Here is a 15,935-nt window from a genome sequence, read left to right as displayed (position 1 = left end):
CCGTTTCGCGTGGGATCGCAAACCCGCCCAGGGTGGCTAGAGGACCGAAACTCGTCCCTTCCGTCAATGGGATGATGGCTGCTTTGACAGGTGCGGCATGGGACGGTTGGGACGGTTGAGACGGCACACGGCCGGCGTACGGGCATGTCAAGTTGTTGTCAAGGTTGGATGGCAGGTGAGGCTGGGTTTCCTTCTTACTATTCTATCAGAGTCGTCCTGATTTTGGGTTCCGTTACCCCTCTCTGGGACCAGGACGTCCTTCCCCCCTTTGCCTCGAGATCACGAAATGCCCCCTGAATCCGAAGCCACCATCGTGTGTTCTTCTCTTCCTGACTGCGGCTTTACTTACTTGTTAGGACCGGGGTCAAGGGTTCGGGAGTTTTACGACGAGACGATTGTCTACCAGATCTGTCAGTCCGTCCATCTACGACTCGGAGGCCCCTCCCTCTTCCTCAGGGCATTCCATACCAGCCACGGGAAACGCAACTCCCGGCAGCAGGAGGGATTCATCGACAGAGGGCGGGCATGACCATGAAGCTGTTTCCGGATGGCGAGAAAGATGGTTTGGAATAAGGTTAATATACATATGCAGTCCGCCAGCACCCTGTTTCTCCTCTCATTTCCTGCGTTGCAACCGATCAGAAGAGATCAACAGATTATGCTCCGATAGAGTAGATCTCTTGGCTCCATTCGCGTTTACTTTCCCTCCTATTATGCCTTCCTTTCTCTTCTGCGTGAGCCCCAGGAGCCACTTCTAATTCTCCCATAATTCGATTCTTTACGGTCCTTTTCCATCCATAATCATAACCTTTCGAGTCGGCTGTGCCTTGAACACTCGCTGCTTTTTAACCCTTCGTTTGTAAATCCTAATCGTTTGTTTGGACCTTTGGAATAAGCCATGCATCTCAAGCACGTTATTACTGCCCTGGCGGCGTTCAGCTCGTTGGCTGGGGCGGGTAGGTCTCGACTTCATCTTGGACTCTTGACTGCATGGTCATGCTGACTGTCGTGTCTTCCAGCACCTGCTCAAGATGCAAAAGCCGCGGACAAGGGGCAGGGTCAAAATCAGAACCAGAACCAGAATCAAGATAAGAACAATGCTAAGGGGAACAACAATAACAACAACGGCAAAAACAACAACAGTAATAACAACAACAAGAACAATGGCGACGTGAACATTATCCAAAACATCATCAAGCCCAACATCATCGTGGTCCAGGAGAACCTCGACAAGATCAACCAGCTGCAGAGGCAGAACGAGAGAGAACTCGCCGCACTGGTGCAGTCTCAGCTCGCGCTTGCGACACAGCTGCAGACCGTCAAGGATAACATCCGGATCAACCACTTCAAGGCACAATTTCCTCAGGCGGTGAGTCTTTCCTTATCCTTCACATATGTTGCCTTGATATGACTGGCACCGAGTATACAATGACGATGAGCGCAAGACTGACTTTGGATTAAGAACATCATCATCGTCACTGTCACCGGATTAGTCGATAACAGAAATCAGGGGCAACAGAACAAGCGATACCTCGTCAACCAGCTCCTCGCAGACAACGGGCAGGCAGGGAAGCAGACGCTCGTCATGGTAACGGACCCAACCAACCTGGAGATCTCAACACAACAAGCAGCGTCAGTCCAGGCAAACGCCTTTGGCGCCGCCCGCGTGCAACTTGGTTCTTCTGCTTCGCCCGCTGGATCCAACACGTCCGACTTCAGCGCCCAAGCCGTCGGGTCCGATGCCGCTCCCGCCGACAACAGCCTCAGTCTCGCAGCCTTCAATCAAGCTGCGCCCTTCGGCCAGATAGGTCAGAGCATCATCCTCCCCGCAGGCACACAGGCGCCGCAGCTGCTCTCGGTCCCGGATCCAGCCGCCATTATCCTGCCGCAGCAGCAAGGGCTCTTCGTGCAGAACGCGGGGACCTTTTTGACCGACTGCGCGACATCCGCTGCTAACGCCGCCAACGGGAACTCGGCGCTAGCCGGAGCCGCGGCGCAGATTTTCTCGAGCTTTCAGCAGATTGCTGCCGCGCAGCTGGCGGGGTTGTCCGGGCTTGGTATCTTTAATGGCAATGGGGGCAACAACACCGCGCAGACACCACCGCGGCCTCCTGCTCAGGCCCAGGGCCAGGGTCAGAATCTTGGAAGTATTGCGGTTGGAGCAAACCAGGGAGGAGTACAGCCGCCTCCCGCCGCAGCAGCTCAACCTCCGGCACAAGTCGCGACGCCACCGCCTCCCCTTGCTCAGGCCCAGGGCCAGCAAGGCGGACAGAACCTTGGAAGTATTGCGGTCGGCGCTAACCAGGGACAACCTGCTCCCGCTGCTGCTGCTGCTCCTGCTGCTCCCGCCGCGCAGCCACCCGCTCAAGTAGCCGCGCTGCCGCCAGCGTCGCAGAATGCTCCGGCAGCACAGCCGGGAGCAGCCATCGTCGATGGGGCCAACCAGGCTATCGCACCAGTGCAGTTTGGAAAGAATCCCGGCACACCCCCACAAGCGGCGCCGGCTTCGGCACCGCCGGCAGCTGCTCCGCCTCAGGGAAATGCCGGGTCCGGAGTGGTGATTGTGGGATCGAGTCCCGGAGGCCAGAGCGTCACGCAACCGGCTCCGGCTCCACCTGCGGCAGTAGCTGCTGGTGCGAACCAGGCGCAACCTGCTGCCCCGCCTGCGCCAGCTGCTCCGGTGGCGGCGGCGTCTGCGGCGTGATAGTGTGAATGGGATGATGTATGGTACTTGGGAACGGGGTGAATTGGAGTTGAGGGCAGGTAGTTGGCTGGCTGGTTGGATCTACTTGGATCACGACGGGCGTTGATGATAATGAAGGATTCATGAGTGGAAAGGATCTCGCTGTTGAATTATATTGCAGGAAACTCCATGACAGGATGTGTTCTGTACAATTTCGAGTAATATCAACTTCTGGAAAATGTGAAAGATAAATAAGTTCAGCGCAAGCTCCCGATTACATAGATGGCCACGAGTACTTGAGAGACGAGACTATGGCTATGACACCTCTCAACTCATCCGTTGGGTAAGGTACCGAGAGATTGGTATCAAGACCACGACACCATACAATTACCTTAGTAGGTACTCAAGAAAGTGGATGAACGTCCATAGACACTCATGTGAGCGGTAGAGAGTGATGTTACCAGGACGATAGTGAAATCAGAGTTATTAGAGAGGGGCAAGGTAGTTGACTAGATTGCTGATTAGATTGTAATTGATATAGCATCATCGCAAGCTCCAGAGGGGCCCATGCCACCGCAACTTGCGGTGCAGAAACCACAACTTTCCACCGTCATTGAGTTGTCGCCGATTGAGCCCGTCTAGATTTATGGGCTCACAAAGTTGAGCACTGGATGCATTGGATCTCTCCAGAGAGACCCCGACCAATCGAAAACGACCCCTGCAGGCTTTCTCGCATCGAGTGGATCCTAGCGTCTCGAGAGCGAGGGGTCCCAGCCGGGTCACAGCCAACCGCTGTCCACGAAAGCGGCTTAGTCAGTTGTCCCCGCCGAAAGATTTCCAGCCGTGAGGCGAAGAGGGTGCGCTCCGATCCCACGTGACCATAGGGTAAGCGAAGCCCACCGCCAAACTCGCAAATTTCCTTTCACCCACTCTCGAGAGTCTATCACACCTGACCGAATCTGTTCGTCAGCCATCAACCATCGACATCTAGGAGCAGCCTTCGTACGACAGTTGCCCAGCATGTCGCTCGTCTCCGGGGAGAAGTGTTCGTCTATCCCAGCGCCCCTCTTGCCTCTCGAGAAATAAAATCGAAATGTTTCTCCTCGAGAGAGAGCAAGTTTCCGGAATGGCGATGCTAACTGTTTTGGTGCAGCGAACTTCCAGTTCATTCTCCGTCTTCTGAGTATGTACTCTTTTCCCACGCCGACGACAGCAAACCCTACTACATACACCACACCGATCACACCCCGAACATGAAATTTCGAGAAAAAGCCGGCACGAGAATTGAAAAGAGGAAACAGGAGATGGCTAACGGTTGCTCGCAGACACCAACGTTCGTGGTCAGGAAAAGGTCATGTACGCGCTCACCAAGATTGGTGGTGTCGGTCGTCGTTACTCCAACATTGTGTGCAAGAAGGCCGATGGTACGTCTACGAGAAAGCCCTATTTTCTTCTGTTCCACGCCAGCAGAATCCGCACACGAGGACTGCATCTTTGGCGCTAGGAACAGGAGAGCTCGAAAACATCCAAGGAGGACACGAAAGACTAACCCAAACCCCACAGTCGACCTGAACAAGCGCGCCGGTGAGCTCACCTCCGAAGAGCTCGAGCGTATCGTCACCATCATCCAGAACCCCACCCAGTACAAGATCCCCGCGTGGTTCCTCAACAGACAGCGCGACATCGTCGACGGCAAGGACAGCCAGATCCTCGCCAACGGCGTCGCCTCCAAGCTCCGCGACGATCTCGAGCGCCTCAAGAAGATCCGCGCCCACCGCGGTCTCCGTCACTACTGGGGTCTCCGCGTCCGCGGTCAGCACACCAAGACCACCGGCCGCCGCGGCCGTACGGTCGGTGTGTCCAAGAAGAAGGGTGGTTAAGCGTGTGGCTTCTGATGATGAAAATTTGGGTCGTGCGGTGGCAAGGAACAATAGGCGGCGTGATACGGCTGGTTTTCTCTCCATCTCATCACTCGTGATGATACTCTACTGCTGCATTACAACAAGGGGATTGCTATTCTGCGCAGGATGGTGGCGTCTCTAGATAACGAATCGGAAGAGTTCCATCATACCAAAACAACAAAAAGCTAAAAAGGACTCGGCGTTTCTGGGTGACGACGTGACGTGATTTTACAAACGATACAAAAATGACAACGGGTTAAACTCAATTGCACCGTAATAGTAACCGGCTAAGAGAACCATAAGAGCGATTTCTTCACAGTAGCCACGAAATGCTGTAAATCCTAGTGACATACCGTATGCCATACGCTACTTGAAGGCTATCATTTCAAAAATCTGTGCGACTTCCAAGCGAAGCGGATCCCGCTTCCTGATCCGTGTGGAGGCAGAACCAAGGAGACTCAACTCCACACGGGAAGCCCGAACCCCAGCCGATCCGGTCCGGGTTCAACCTACGATTCAAGATGACATATCAGCATGCTCGAGCATGTCCGTAAGCACGATGTGCTGCTCAAGAGCTTCTTGTTGAAACTTATTACAAAATCATCATCGGGCCTTGCAAGGAAGGCAAAGGGTTGGTCTCATCCAGCACAGTAAAGTCAGTCGAGATTCATCAACAACAGACTTGACTCCAAACAATGAAGTGCCAAAGGGGAAAGAGGAAGGGGGAGCAGGCTGGTGTGTGTGTGTGAGAGAGAGAGGGGTGAAATCGAAACCCTCATAGGGACCAGGGGCGCAACTACTCCTTCGAGGAAGCAACGCCCGTTGTCGATGGTGGCTTAACGGTATAAATGTGCAGTTTCTCTCTCTCCAAAATCGGTTGGGGACTCCATTTGATTATGATATTCGTGAATATATTGCGTCAAAAGGACAAACTCAACTAGTCACCAAACCATATTTGTCCCATGATCACACGTATCGTTTTCGTCGTTGGCCCAGCTTCATATAACAGCTCGTAAACACCAACCTCACTTTCCTCAGGAACGCTCACATCGGCCGGAGGGCTGATCATGTCGTGAAATCTAATTTCATCACGAAATCTACGAAAGAAAACCCTTCGTCTAAAAAGGGGGTATATCGACAAGAGAAACAGCATAAGCCCACCCTCGCCACCACCACCGTCTCACCCAGGCCTGACTTTTTTTAATCCTCATGAATAACAGCCATATCCAAAACCTCAACCCTTCCCATCCCCTTCGTCTCACCCGCAATGAAATCCCCCAAACCCTTGAACGCGCCAGGCTCCACGAACCCGACAACCTCCCACTCGCTGCCCAGCACGTCCTGGCTCTCCACCTGCTCCACGAACCCCAAAATCCGATCCTTGACAGTGCCAGGCTTCTGCTTCGGTTCGTCCCCATCGTCGTCACCTCCTGCCTTCTTGTTGCCACCGCCGGCGGCAGCAGGCTTCTCCTTGACAGCCTGCTTCAGCACGCTCGTCGCGCACGTCACCCGCAACCTCATCCGCGCCCTCTGCACAGGGATAGGCTGCGCCGCAATCAGCGCCTTCATCGCCTCCAGCGCCTGTGACTTGGCCGACTTGGTCGTCGTCACGCCCGTCCAGTGGAACCCCTTCTCGCGGGGCTTCGCCTCGCCCTCCTCCCCGCCCGCCGGCGTCCCCGCGCCGCTCGCCGTCTTCGATCCTCCTCCGCCAGCAGTCTTCTTCCCACCAGGCCCGTCGTCTCCGTCCCCGCCGTGCGCCGCAGAGCTCAGCATATCAAGCGCCTTCTCAATCATACCCGTCGTATACACCCTCTTCGTCCTCGGGTCCACGAGCCGACTCGCCACGATCCCAATCACCTCATTATGCACCCGTTCCGTCTGCTCCGCCCTCTCCTTGCCGCCAACCTGCATCTCCCCCTTTTTCAAAATCTCCAACACGATATCGTCCGTGCTCTTCCCCTTGCCAAACGCCTTTTCCAAATCCTCCTTGGGCGCCGTCTGGCCCTTGGAGACATTGAGAAACACGTTGGGGATCTGCAGCACGTTGTCGAGGTCCGTCTCGATCCCGGACCGCCACTCCATGACTTTATTCTTGTAGCACGCAATCTCGAAGCGCTTCTTGCCCTTCTTCAGGCGGACCATGGACACGTTGGTCAGCTTGATCTGGTTCGAGGGTTGGTTGATCATCCGCGACATTGTGGCGGTTGTGGCGGGGTTGTTGGTTTTCGATGATTGTGTGAGGTGTGTAGAATCGTTTGTAGAATGGTCCTTCGCGAGACAGGCAGTGTGTGGTTGTTTACGGCGACGACGAGAGAGTTGTTTGGGTTCGTCGTTGTTCGGTGACGTGAAAAGCAGTCGACCAGAAAAGTTTTGGCGGGGTAAAGTACTGGTGTGGTGCAGCTGCGATGAGGGGCAGCAGGTGGTGAAATATGTTTACGGCAGGTGTTGCTGGTCTGACGTTGTTTTAGCGGATACCAAGCCAGGAATTCTGCAGCTAAGGCACCTCAGAATGCGCCGGTGACTAATACTGTCATTACGACTCATCTCCGTTACAGCGGCACAGCAGCAGGGTCGGTCCAGATCGACACATGCATATAGCACAGCACTATCGGAACAGAACACCTCAAAGTTTTGCGGGAAAAAAAAGTCATATTCTAATAGCATAACTAGATTCTACTGCGCCGGGCTTAAAATGGCGCTATCGGTAAACCGGACGACTGGGTCCTCCCGTATTGACAAACTCCAATATGCCCAGTCTTGTACTACGAACCAATTCGAGCGTTCACTGTTACAACAGCATTCCACACGCTATTCAATCTTCGTTTCGTACATTGCTCATTACTGTGAGTGCATTTACGCAGCCCACTCACCGCCAAGCCAGCGGTTGAAGAAGTCGGACGAGGCCTCGGGCTGGTCCATGGGGACCATGTGTCCGGCGCCGTACAACTGCATGAAGGTGAAGTTGCCGCTGGACTTGACCTTTCCGTACTCCTCACCCTTGCCAACGGTAAGACCCTTGACCTCGGCCTTGTTGAAACCCTTCTGGCCAGGCCACTCAAGAGCCTCGGTCCAGGCACGGTTGCCGAGCCAGTTGCAAATGTAGTCAGCATCGCCAGCGTAGATAAGAACGGGGATCTTCTCGAGAAGGCTGGGAACGATGCGGTGGAAGGGCTGGAACCAGTCACCGGCGAAGAGGAAGTTGCGGTTGATGTCAAAGTTGCAGCTGTCGTAGCTGTCGACCTCGGCACCGAGAGCCTCCTTGACCTCGTCCTGGTTGAGGTACTCGCTGATCCAGCCAAGGGCAGAGTAGCAGAGGTTGCTGCTGTCCTCGCACTTGCCACGGATGTCGTAGACGTTCTGGCCGGTGCGCTGGTAGGGGCCGATGAGGGCGTTGTTGCAGTAGATGCTAGCGGGGACACAAGACCAGACGCTGCCAGAGTCGTAGCAGTTCTTGATCAAGCTCTGGCAACGGGGGAGAGCATTGTCCATGGCCTGGCACTCGCCCTCATCGAGAACAGCCTTGTAGCCACCCTCGCCGCAAGCCATGGGGCGGTAGTACCCGTACTGGGTCCAGCCGTCAGTGAGACCGTTGCCGATCAAGACACTCTTCAGGTTAATGTTGCGATCCTCGTGGGAAAGAATTTCAGAGGCGAAGACGGGGATGTAGTGGCCGGCGTACGACTCGCCAGCAATGTGGAAGTCCTGCTTGGAGTACTCGGGGAACTGGTGGAAGAAGAGGGAGAGAAGAGCGTAGACGTCCTTGCCGGCAGCGACCGTGTTGGAGACGGAGGAACCAGAGTAGGAATAGCCGACGTTGACGGGCTGGTCAAGGAAGATGACGGAGGCGTTGTTGTTCCACGACCACTCGTTGTTGACAATCTTGAGCTTCTTGTCGATGGAAGCAGGGCCGAGCTCCATGAAGAGACCGGTCAAAGAAGAGCAGCCAGGGCCACCGTTGAGCCAAAGGACGACGGGGTCGTTCTTGGGGTCGTTGCGGGACTCGAAGAACCCTGCGATAAGGTTAGAAACGGCTTCAGATGGACAGAAAGAATGGAATATGTCGGGTGGGATAGCTTACAGTAGAAGAGATGCTTGTCGTTCTCCTCATCATCGAGGTAGCCGCTGTACTGCTTGACCTTGTCGACGCCGAGAGCGGCGGGGTCGACGTTCTTGGCGCGAAGGTTGAAGTTCTTGAGGTCACCGGCGATCTTGCGGTGCTGCTGACCATCCTTCTCAACCCACATGCTCTGGACATCGGCGCCCTTGACGACGTGATCCCACTTCTTGTCGGACTTGCGGTGGTGAGGCTTGGGCTTGGTGGCCTGGGTAGTCTTCTTGAAGGACTCAACGGCCTCGGGGGCGAGGAGGGTGATCTCGTCCCAGACGGCCTTGGCCTCAGAGGTCATCTTGCCAAACTTGTCCTCAAAGGCAGAGAGCCAGTTCTCGCCGGTGGTCTTGATGGAGTCAAAGGGGCTATCCTGGCCGCCGAGGACTTGCTGGTCCAAGGCAAGGGCGGTGGAGGCCGCGCCGAGGACGAGGGCGGAGGTTGAGAACCTCATGATGGGCGAAAACAGCTCGATTGATGAGCTCTGATAATGAAATCGAATACAGATAAGATGAAAAGAGATGATTATGGGGAGGGGGAGAAAGTAAAGATGGCGGAGGAAGAAGAGGGTGGTGATGGAAGGTTGGATGAGTTTGGGAGGAAGAGGGAGCTCGGAGGAAGTATTACAGGCGGCAGGCAGGAAGCTCGCGGACGTAATAAATGAAACATGACGGAGGCGGGCGGGTTGGCTGGGTGCTCTGCATACTCTGGGTGCTTGGGGGTGGGGAGAGAGACTCAGAGGGCAGCGGAGAGGTGCACAGCTTGTCACTGCTGCTGCCATCCATCGGGGCTGGGGTGCGTTGGCCGAGCTGGGTCGCGCTACCGCTGTCGCAGGCTCGCAGCAGCAAATGGATGGCAACGACACAACTCGAGCAACAGCTCAACACAAACCCGTGGACCACCCTCAATGCACAGAGGTTGCTGTGGGGAGCTCCAGCTCGCAATGCAGAGAAACGACTGGCTCGTGAGCTCCCCAAGGGTTGGCCAAACGATAGTCGAGAAACACTGTCCACCTGATCCCCGCGCCTCGGACGCTAAAGATGGGAACCTGCCTGTTGCAGATCTGCTGCTAACAGACTCTCGCCCATCTCCACGCGGCCATCTGATAAGGCGGTACGTTCCTCCACCGGTCACTCGCTCTCGCCCGCCCTGCTTCGTCTGCGTCATGTCAGGTACCGCCGTACCGCCCGACAAACCACCTCAGGCACCACCTCACAATCCCACGACCAGGAACCTGTGCCGCGCGCCGTGCCTGGCCCTGGGACCTTTTGCTGCGGCGTATCCATAATTATTCCTTGCTGATAAGCCGATACCGCTTTCTCATTCGCCAGACTTGTCCCAAACCAAACGGGGGAGGGATCTCACCTCCAGGCGAACCCGACATTGAACGCTCCAAACGCAAACAACCCAGACGTGCCAGGCTGGATGCCCCAGCAACAAAATTTATCTTCGTACTTTCGGTATACCGAGGAGCTTGAGGGAGGAAGATGGCCGTATTCATAATTGACTTACTCCGTACCAAATAGAAGAATTGCCTCGCCGAGCTGCCGTTACCCAAGCCTCAGTTGCTTTTCTGTGATACCTCATGCTGCGTTGGAGCTACCTATTCTCAATGACGCCGGCGCAGCTCCAGTCAAGAGCCCCCACCAAATGCCAGCGAGATGCAGCTGGCATTTCGTTTGTCCAATGTCTTTTGTGTTATTTACGGATACTGTGCCCATCTACTCTCAGATGCTTCAGGCTGTGCCAGTCCAGAAAACCACAGTTCGTCGCGGCCGAGACATGACTTCATGTGGGTGGGTCCTTCCCAAGACGTGGGCGAGAACCTCTTCGGCCGTCCGGATGGATACCCACCCATCCATCCACCAAGGCCATGTCGCTCCGCCCGATCAACTCAAAGGCTATTCAACGCAGACCTGCCTTGCCATAAGAGTGAGGCGTTGATCTGTTATGTTCACCAGTCTATTTCCTCGATACGAACAACACCTAGCGGTCGCGGCGAACATATCTCGGTGCACATCAATACTCCGTCAAGTCGATCCATCATCGTAGTGAACTTGTTAGGATTTGCTATCATCTACTATGGGCTGTCGGCCATTTCTAGCCGCATGCCGTCACATTCCTACTCCCTCAATCCCATGGTCCGATAGCACACCCACTAGCCAGACCAAAATATGGCAATGCCGCCATTGTTGCCCAATATCAGACCGTCCCTTGTCTGGCCCAAAGCTGAAATCGTCACAACCTGCCGACTTGCCCAGAACGCCGCCTCCCACCCGGCCTGCTTTTGAGCAGGCGGTCGAGGCCCGGAAGAACAATGTCGTAGGCCTTGCCATCCAGCTCATGACTTGCGCGGCCGTGTCCCCCTCGTTATCGTCGCCAATGTAGGCGAAGCACTCAAACACCCAATACGCATTAACTCCATCCCCAATACTGTACATAAATAGCGAGTTCCGTATACTGTGCTTTACAACTCTTTTGTTCGACTGTGGCGCTGCGCCCGTCATCTCGGATCGCGATTAGATTAACAACTCTGTGGTGACTCGGGTATATCGATCGCTGGGACATCTGCGTGAGTCACCACAGTTGTGGCTTTTCCTGTGCCAGTGCCGCGCCATCTGAATGTAGCTGCCAGAATCGGCTCGGCTCGCTCGAACCTCCTATGATTCGTTAGGTAGCTGTGTCGGCCGCCGACATGGACGGGCTCGACGCTCTGTTGCGCCGGAAGAACTGGAAGGCGTTCATGCGGAATCTACTAGATTTCTTCTTCACCACCTTGCCGCCTTCTGTCTTGCCCAAAGACCCGTTTGACAAGTGAGAGCCGTTGGCATCGTGGTCCAGGAACGCAGACTCAGGCTTGGCTTCGGCGAACGGTTTGGGCTCCGAAATCGTGGGCACACCCGGAAGCTGCTCCGTCGACTCTCTGCTGACAATGCTAGTGCCTTGAGTGCTTGGCGATAGAGGCATCTTGCCGGTGGTGGCGCTTGTAGCCTGCGAAGCCCAGTCCCCGGTGTACGGGCCCGTAGTGCTGCCGTCCGTCGTTTCGCTGCACCGCTGTTTGCCGTTGTGACCGTGATGATTGTCTGGCGAGCTACTAGCCCTGTCCCTGCAGTGGAAGGGATCGCTTGCTGCGAAGTCGGCCACCGAATCAAATGACGTGACGATGCCATTCACCTCCTTGGGGTCTTCCGGCTCCGGCATGTCTGTGACTAGCGCTGTTGTGTGCTCCGAGCCCGCTGGCTCGGGGGAAAGCCCGCCATCTTCTTGCTTCGAGTCGTCAAGCAGCGGAGGCGGCATGGTAAGCTCGGCCAGAGGCGTCGTTACCCGCGGGGTCATGGAGTCTCTGCTTCCTTCGGGCCCGCCAGCCAAACTCATAGTTCGTGGGGAGAAGGCGCCATCGTTGCGCATAAGTCTCTTGCGGATGGGATCCTCCTTCGCCTGCTCTTCCCGAATCCGTTGCTCGAAAAGACCTTTATTGATTTCGAGCTCGTCAACAGTGTATTTCATCGCTGGCAATATGTCCGCCACTCCCTGGAAGAGAGGGATGGCGAATAGATTCATGAAGCTCAGCTGGGCCTTAGACAGTGAGATCAGGTCCTTCTTCGGGGGCGACAGAAGAGACGACGTAATTTCCAGTTCGCTCTCCATGGAAGCCTGTCGAGAGAACTCATCCGAGAGAATGTACATCCACTTCAGTGCGGTTTCGTGCTTCCTTGCCTGCAAGCCGTTGAGTTAGTTGCCAAACTTTGAACATGAGAAACTGTTGATCACTGACCACATTGCTGATGTCTGCACATTTGATGAGCAGTGAGCATACGAGAGCCTTTTGTTCCTCCTGCATGCGACCATTCCAACCATCCGTTGTGTTGTCAACATCTAGTTTGTCCTGAGTATCACCGAGCCTTTTCATGTAATCAAAGTGCAGGCCCATGTCCGTGGCGAGGATGGAGCTGATCATGAGGTGCCTCATCTTGGAATCTTCGAAAGCGCTTGGCCAATACCTTCGAAGGATCTGTGAGTAGGCAGCGCAATGGAACGACTCGAGTACTGATCGGTCATTGTACAACTGTGCCAGTGGGGCATTGAGAGTGACCAAAAATCCGTTATTGACACCAGGGTGGCCGACATCATGTCCAATCGCCGTGATCAACAGCGTCAAGCCGTCGAACGGATGAAGCAGCTTCGCCATTGGGGAGCTCTGCGGGGGATCTTGATCCGACAAGGGATCGGCGGGATATGGCGCGAGAATACCAATACGAACCAGGAAGTGGAAAGTAGCCTGCAGGACATCGACAACATGGCGGAAGTTGTGATAAGGGACAAAATTATTGTATGCAGCCCGGCAAGCGACCAGGAAGCTTATGAGCTGGTCTACTCGGATCGTCAGTAGCTGTCCGCATATGGCTGATGTAGGCGCAATGTACTCACCTGTCGGTATCCGCCAGCGATCCAACTCGGGCATTGTCAAAGCATGCTTGAACATCACCATGGCCGCAACAAGAAGCTCGTCATCTGTGAAACTGTGCGCGCAAAAGTGCCACTGACCGACGGCGGCAGCGACAGCAGCTTGGCGATCGGTGGAGACGGCAATGCTGACATTCGAGATCCGATCATCGTCAGAGTCCGCTCCTGACCGGCAAATGCCCCTCATGAGTCCGGATACCATGGCTTCCCTGAGATAGGAAAACGGTTTCTCCTCATTAATCCCGACCCATGACCGTTTTCTGCCGCGGCGTACTTCAAGCATTTCCTGCTGTTCTCGGGCCGCATCCTTATGTGCCCGATAAGCATGGATTTCTAGACTCGTGATGCACTTGAGGTGTAGAGGACTGATGATGACATCCACGGCTCCTAGATCCAGGCATCGAATGATTAGGCGTCGATCAACTGATGACGAGGACTTGGGTTTCGCATCGTCGCTAGCCGGAAATGTTGCGTTGCCATCCTCAAGAGACGAAAAGCTAACGATAGGTATCGGCACAATCAGCTTTGATAAACTACGGAGGTGCGACTCGGTCATGATCCTTTGTAGCAATTTGAGACCGTACACATCCTCCTCAGGAGTGTGGATGTTGATATCGGCAGTAGTCGGGCGAGAGTGCGGCGATGGTGATCTAGACCGGGACCGGATTCTGGGTAGCCGTTCGTCGTGGGGCACATCAATGAGAACCAAAGTTGGCGTGAGGTCCATCATGGACTCGTCGGACAGCTGGAATAGCGTAGATATGCAGGCCGATCCTGTGGAACAAAGATAAACTGAACAAGTGGTTAGTACACGATGCCACGAGTGTATGGTATTCAGCCCGAGCCTACCTTCCCCAAAGGTGTCCACTAGCAAGTCTGCATCTTTCTGAATATCGTCATTCTCCCGCACGACGGGTTCGGTAGCGTCTAATGGCTGATCATTGTGCGCATTAGGTCGGATAAGCCTGTCCTGGCGAACCTGACGGTTCACGTAGACGACATGGCAAGTGGCATTGTCCATCATGGCTTTAGGGAGCAACCAGTCTCGCGACCGGAGCGCTCTGGCCACTAGGGCAAAGAGGAATTACGAGCGTAACGATGCGATTGACCAAAGTTGCGATTGTTGAGCTTTTGCAGCGGGACAAGTCGAGGACGGCGACCCAGTCCTGTCGAAAAGCAGCACGCAACGCCTTTAGCGTCCTAGTGGATGCGCAATGCGCGACGAAGGATTCAATGAAGCAGGCTTCGTGATAAAGTCGTCGAGATTGGAAGGCAAGTGGTGGTCGGGAATTGGACCAGGAGTCTCATGAATGGTATTTCACCAAGTGCGGGCGACGAAGCAGCGGTAGCGCGGTGGTTCCGACGGTCACCAGAATTGGCATCGATGGTAGTCGCACGAAATCGGATTGGCCGAGATCATGGACGTGATGTTTGCTCGTAGTGTCGAGGCGTGTACGGATCCTTTTGGGTTTTTGTGTGAGTAGGGGCGATCGGGAGAGGGGGGGGATTTGTCGTTTCGCAGTCAGTTGCGGGTACTGTCGCGCGGAAAGTTCGCATGTACTCGAGGCGAAGGGTGGAGGCTTCGGTACGCTGGCGCTGTTGATAGCGAGCGAGGTCTTTGGGTCAGTCTGGCATAGGAAGAAGATGAGAGGAAGAAAGAATTGCAAAATTGGGCGACAGAGAAGCGGAGCACAAGAGGGAAGCGACGACAAATGGACGTGATATCATGAAGGGTAGGCTACGTACAGCAAGGGCTGGGACGAACGGGCGTGAAGTGGGAAGAAAGGAAAGAGGGCGACTGGGCGGCCAGCTGGGACGGGGAGGATTGGAGTTTGGGTCCTTGGACTGGGACTTGGGAGACTGGGACTGGGAGGAGGAGTACGAAAGTACAATGGACCGGGTCGAGTACGAAATTGTTAAGCAACGCAAGGGGGGGTGGGTGGATGGGCGGCGGCGTGCCAGGTGCGAAAGAGGGCGAGGGTGAGTGGGAGAGCCAGGTACCTACTGCGTAAGGTAGAGACGGGGACGGGAGGAGAGACAACGGGAGAGAGAGACACCTAGGCAGTCCAGGCTCAGCGCTGAGTGGTGGTTGCAGTTGCAGTGTTGCGGGTGCGGGTACGGGTGCGGTGCAGGTGCAGCAAGCAGTCCCGGGCAAGAGAGGTAAGGTACCTACCATACTCAGTAAGTACCTAGCAGCAGCAACAAGCAGCAGGAGCAGGCACTGGGAATGTGTGGTGTGCATGTGAGGTGTGGAGGGTGTGTGGGTTGGGTGGGTAGGTGGGCAGAAAACACCACAGGCGTACCGTACCGTACGCGGTAGGTGCACAGGTGACGACGGTACCTACCTACCTGGGTAAGGTAGAGCGCACCCCCAAATGGGCTCCAAATGCTGCTTGCGAATAAAACAGACGGGAAAAGGAAGGCAGGCGAGCGAGCGAGCAAGTGCTAAGATCAGGCAGATCAGGTAAAGTAGGGCAAGGTAGCGAGTACACACACTACCTTCAGGTTTGCCTTTACCTTTCCACCTCACCTCACGTTCACCACTGGGAGCCCCGACTGCCATTCCTCAGCGCAGCAACGCAGCTCAGAGACCATGGAGGTTTACCGGGCATGAGGAGGTAAGGTAGGTCTTTGTACCAATTACAGAGTATCTGCTGTACCTAAGTAGGTGTTTCCTCCCAATGGGCCATGGCTCCCCTCCCGTCAGCCTACCTACCCAGGTTTTGGTGACAGAACGCGAGTGCAAGTACATATGTGCCTACATACTTTGCCCAACAAAGCA

At 55.1% G+C, this 15,935-nt stretch overlaps 4 protein-coding genes across 4 annotated transcripts; 1 reads left to right on the top strand and 3 right to left on the bottom strand.

The window, feature by feature from the left end:
* The first annotated feature begins 3,622 nt into the window (after nt 1-3,622).
* BDP81DRAFT_403678 (40S ribosomal protein S18) lies at nt 3,623-5,026 on the top strand. Its single transcript, XM_060588886.1, has 4 exons — nt 3,623-3,728; nt 3,837-3,866; nt 4,009-4,107; nt 4,247-5,026. The coding sequence occupies exons 1-4, from the start codon at nt 3,704-3,706 to the stop codon at nt 4,561-4,563; spliced, it is 471 nt and encodes a 156-aa protein (XP_060448797.1). The 5' UTR covers nt 3,623-3,703; the 3' UTR covers nt 4,564-5,026.
* Nucleotides 5,027-5,408: 382 nt separating this feature from the next.
* Nucleotides 5,409-7,070, bottom strand: BDP81DRAFT_419528 (SBDS protein C-terminal domain-containing protein). The gene has a single exon (XM_060589784.1). The coding sequence runs from the start codon at nt 6,778-6,780 to the stop codon at nt 5,785-5,787; it is 996 nt and encodes a 331-aa protein (XP_060448796.1). The 5' UTR covers nt 6,781-7,070; the 3' UTR covers nt 5,409-5,784.
* A 367-nt stretch (nt 7,071-7,437) lies between these two features.
* On the bottom strand, nt 7,438-9,414 carry BDP81DRAFT_478949 (serine carboxypeptidase; the record flags this gene model as incomplete). Its single annotated transcript, XM_060594870.1, has 2 exons — nt 8,663-9,414; nt 7,438-8,594 (listed from the first exon to the last, which is right to left on the bottom strand). The coding sequence occupies exons 1-2, from the start codon at nt 9,141-9,143 to the stop codon at nt 7,438-7,440; spliced, it is 1,638 nt and encodes a 545-aa protein (XP_060448795.1). The 5' UTR covers nt 9,144-9,414.
* Nucleotides 9,415-11,277: 1,863 nt separating this feature from the next.
* On the bottom strand, nt 11,278-14,317 carry BDP81DRAFT_159517 (3'5'-cyclic nucleotide phosphodiesterase). Its single transcript, XM_060582004.1, has 4 exons — nt 14,003-14,317; nt 13,118-13,945; nt 12,465-13,060; nt 11,278-12,406 (listed from the first exon to the last, which is right to left on the bottom strand). The coding sequence occupies exons 1-4, from the start codon at nt 14,175-14,177 to the stop codon at nt 11,360-11,362; spliced, it is 2,646 nt and encodes an 881-aa protein (XP_060448794.1). The 5' UTR covers nt 14,178-14,317; the 3' UTR covers nt 11,278-11,359.
* Between the last annotated feature and the right edge of the window lie 1,618 nt (nt 14,318-15,935).

Source organism: Colletotrichum phormii (genome assembly GCF_030913505.1).
Source record: "Colletotrichum phormii strain CBS 102054 chromosome Unknown BDP81scaffold_4, whole genome shotgun sequence".
NCBI classification, from domain to species: Eukaryota; Fungi; Ascomycota; class Sordariomycetes; order Glomerellales; family Glomerellaceae; genus Colletotrichum; species Colletotrichum phormii.
The sequence above is the reverse complement of the archived record's forward strand: the minus strand, read 5'-3'. Positions and strand labels throughout refer to the sequence as shown.